At 61.0% G+C, this 1,085-nt stretch overlaps 1 protein-coding gene across 1 annotated transcript; it reads right to left on the reverse strand.

Annotated features, from left to right (window-relative positions):
• Positions 1-369, reverse strand: EMIHUDRAFT_460892 (hypothetical protein; the record flags this gene model as incomplete). The annotated part of the gene is made up of 2 exons (XM_005792616.1): positions 159-369; positions 1-83 (listed from the first exon to the last, which is right to left on the reverse strand). Coding segments are annotated over exons 1-2 (270 nt in total), but the record flags the coding sequence as incomplete, so codon positions are not given.
• Positions 370-1,085: the final 716 nt, after the last annotated feature.

The raw sequence follows: 1,085 nt of genomic DNA on the forward strand, positions 1-1,085 counted from the left end.
AGCTGCAGCGTGTCGAAGAGCTTCATCGACATCTCGCCAGCGGCAAAGGAGTTTTGGAGCGAGCCGCGGAGCTTGATGACGTCCTGCGCGCGGGAAGGAGGGAAGGGGGGGTGAGTGTGGAACGCGTCGCGCCGCGCGGAGGACGCCGAGGCGCGTGCCTCGGCCGTGTAGTTCCGCTTGGTCTCGGCAAAGCGGTCACTCGACCACCACTGCTTGAGCGCGGCGACCTCGGCCGCAAAGTCGCGCTTCTTGGGCGGGATGCGGGGCATCTCGCCCGCCAGGGGCACCGTCGACATGCCCCTGCTCAGGAGCGCGACCGCGGGGCGCGATTTGTTGGCGTGCACCATGGGAGCTCTAGTTTGGACCTCGGTGAGAGAGCTCTGGCTTTGACGAGGCACGGTGATTGCAGCGTAGAACTTTTTGGTATCGTAGGAAGTGTGCACCCTCCTTGGCTGAAGTCGAACGTGCCTCCTCGGCACGCGTGCTTGTCGGCGTGTGTGTGTGTGTGTGTGTGTGTGTGTGTGTGTGTGTGTGTGTGTGTGTGTGTGTGTGTGTGTGTGTGTGTGTGTGTTTGTTTATTTAGCGTGTGTGTGTAGAGACTAGAGAGTCTTTCGCACCGTGTTTGTTGGAGCGGCCGCACATTGCTCGGTACCCCCCCTGCACATCTAAAGCCATGGCCGACCCCCCCCCCAGCAGCAGCGCTCTGCCTGTGGGGGGTGCTGCGTGCTGGCATCTCTGTACAGTAGTACTTGAGCACTTGAGCACTGGATAGGGCCGATTCCGCGTGGTACGGGACCCCTCGATCGTCTCGCCCTCCCTCACTGGTATGTTCATTGGGGGGGGTCATAACAAACACGGTACAGGATCGAGGTGCACGCTGCCGAAGCAGTGTCGTCCCCCCTCTCCCCGACGGCGATGGCGGTGTGACCGATCGAGCTACAAGAGGAGCTTGTTCAGCAGGATCCGGGATAGTCAGATGCACTACCTCACTGGGCCTGAGACCATCACACGACGCACCCATCACCGTCTCGGATTTGTGTGGAGTCGAACCACTCCGGGATGGGCAAGCCCATCGATTTTCACTA

The sequence above is a fragment of the Emiliania huxleyi genome (genome assembly GCF_000372725.1).
Source record: "Emiliania huxleyi CCMP1516 unplaced genomic scaffold EMIHUscaffold_10622, whole genome shotgun sequence".
NCBI lineage: Eukaryota > Haptophyta > Isochrysidales > Noelaerhabdaceae > Emiliania > Emiliania huxleyi.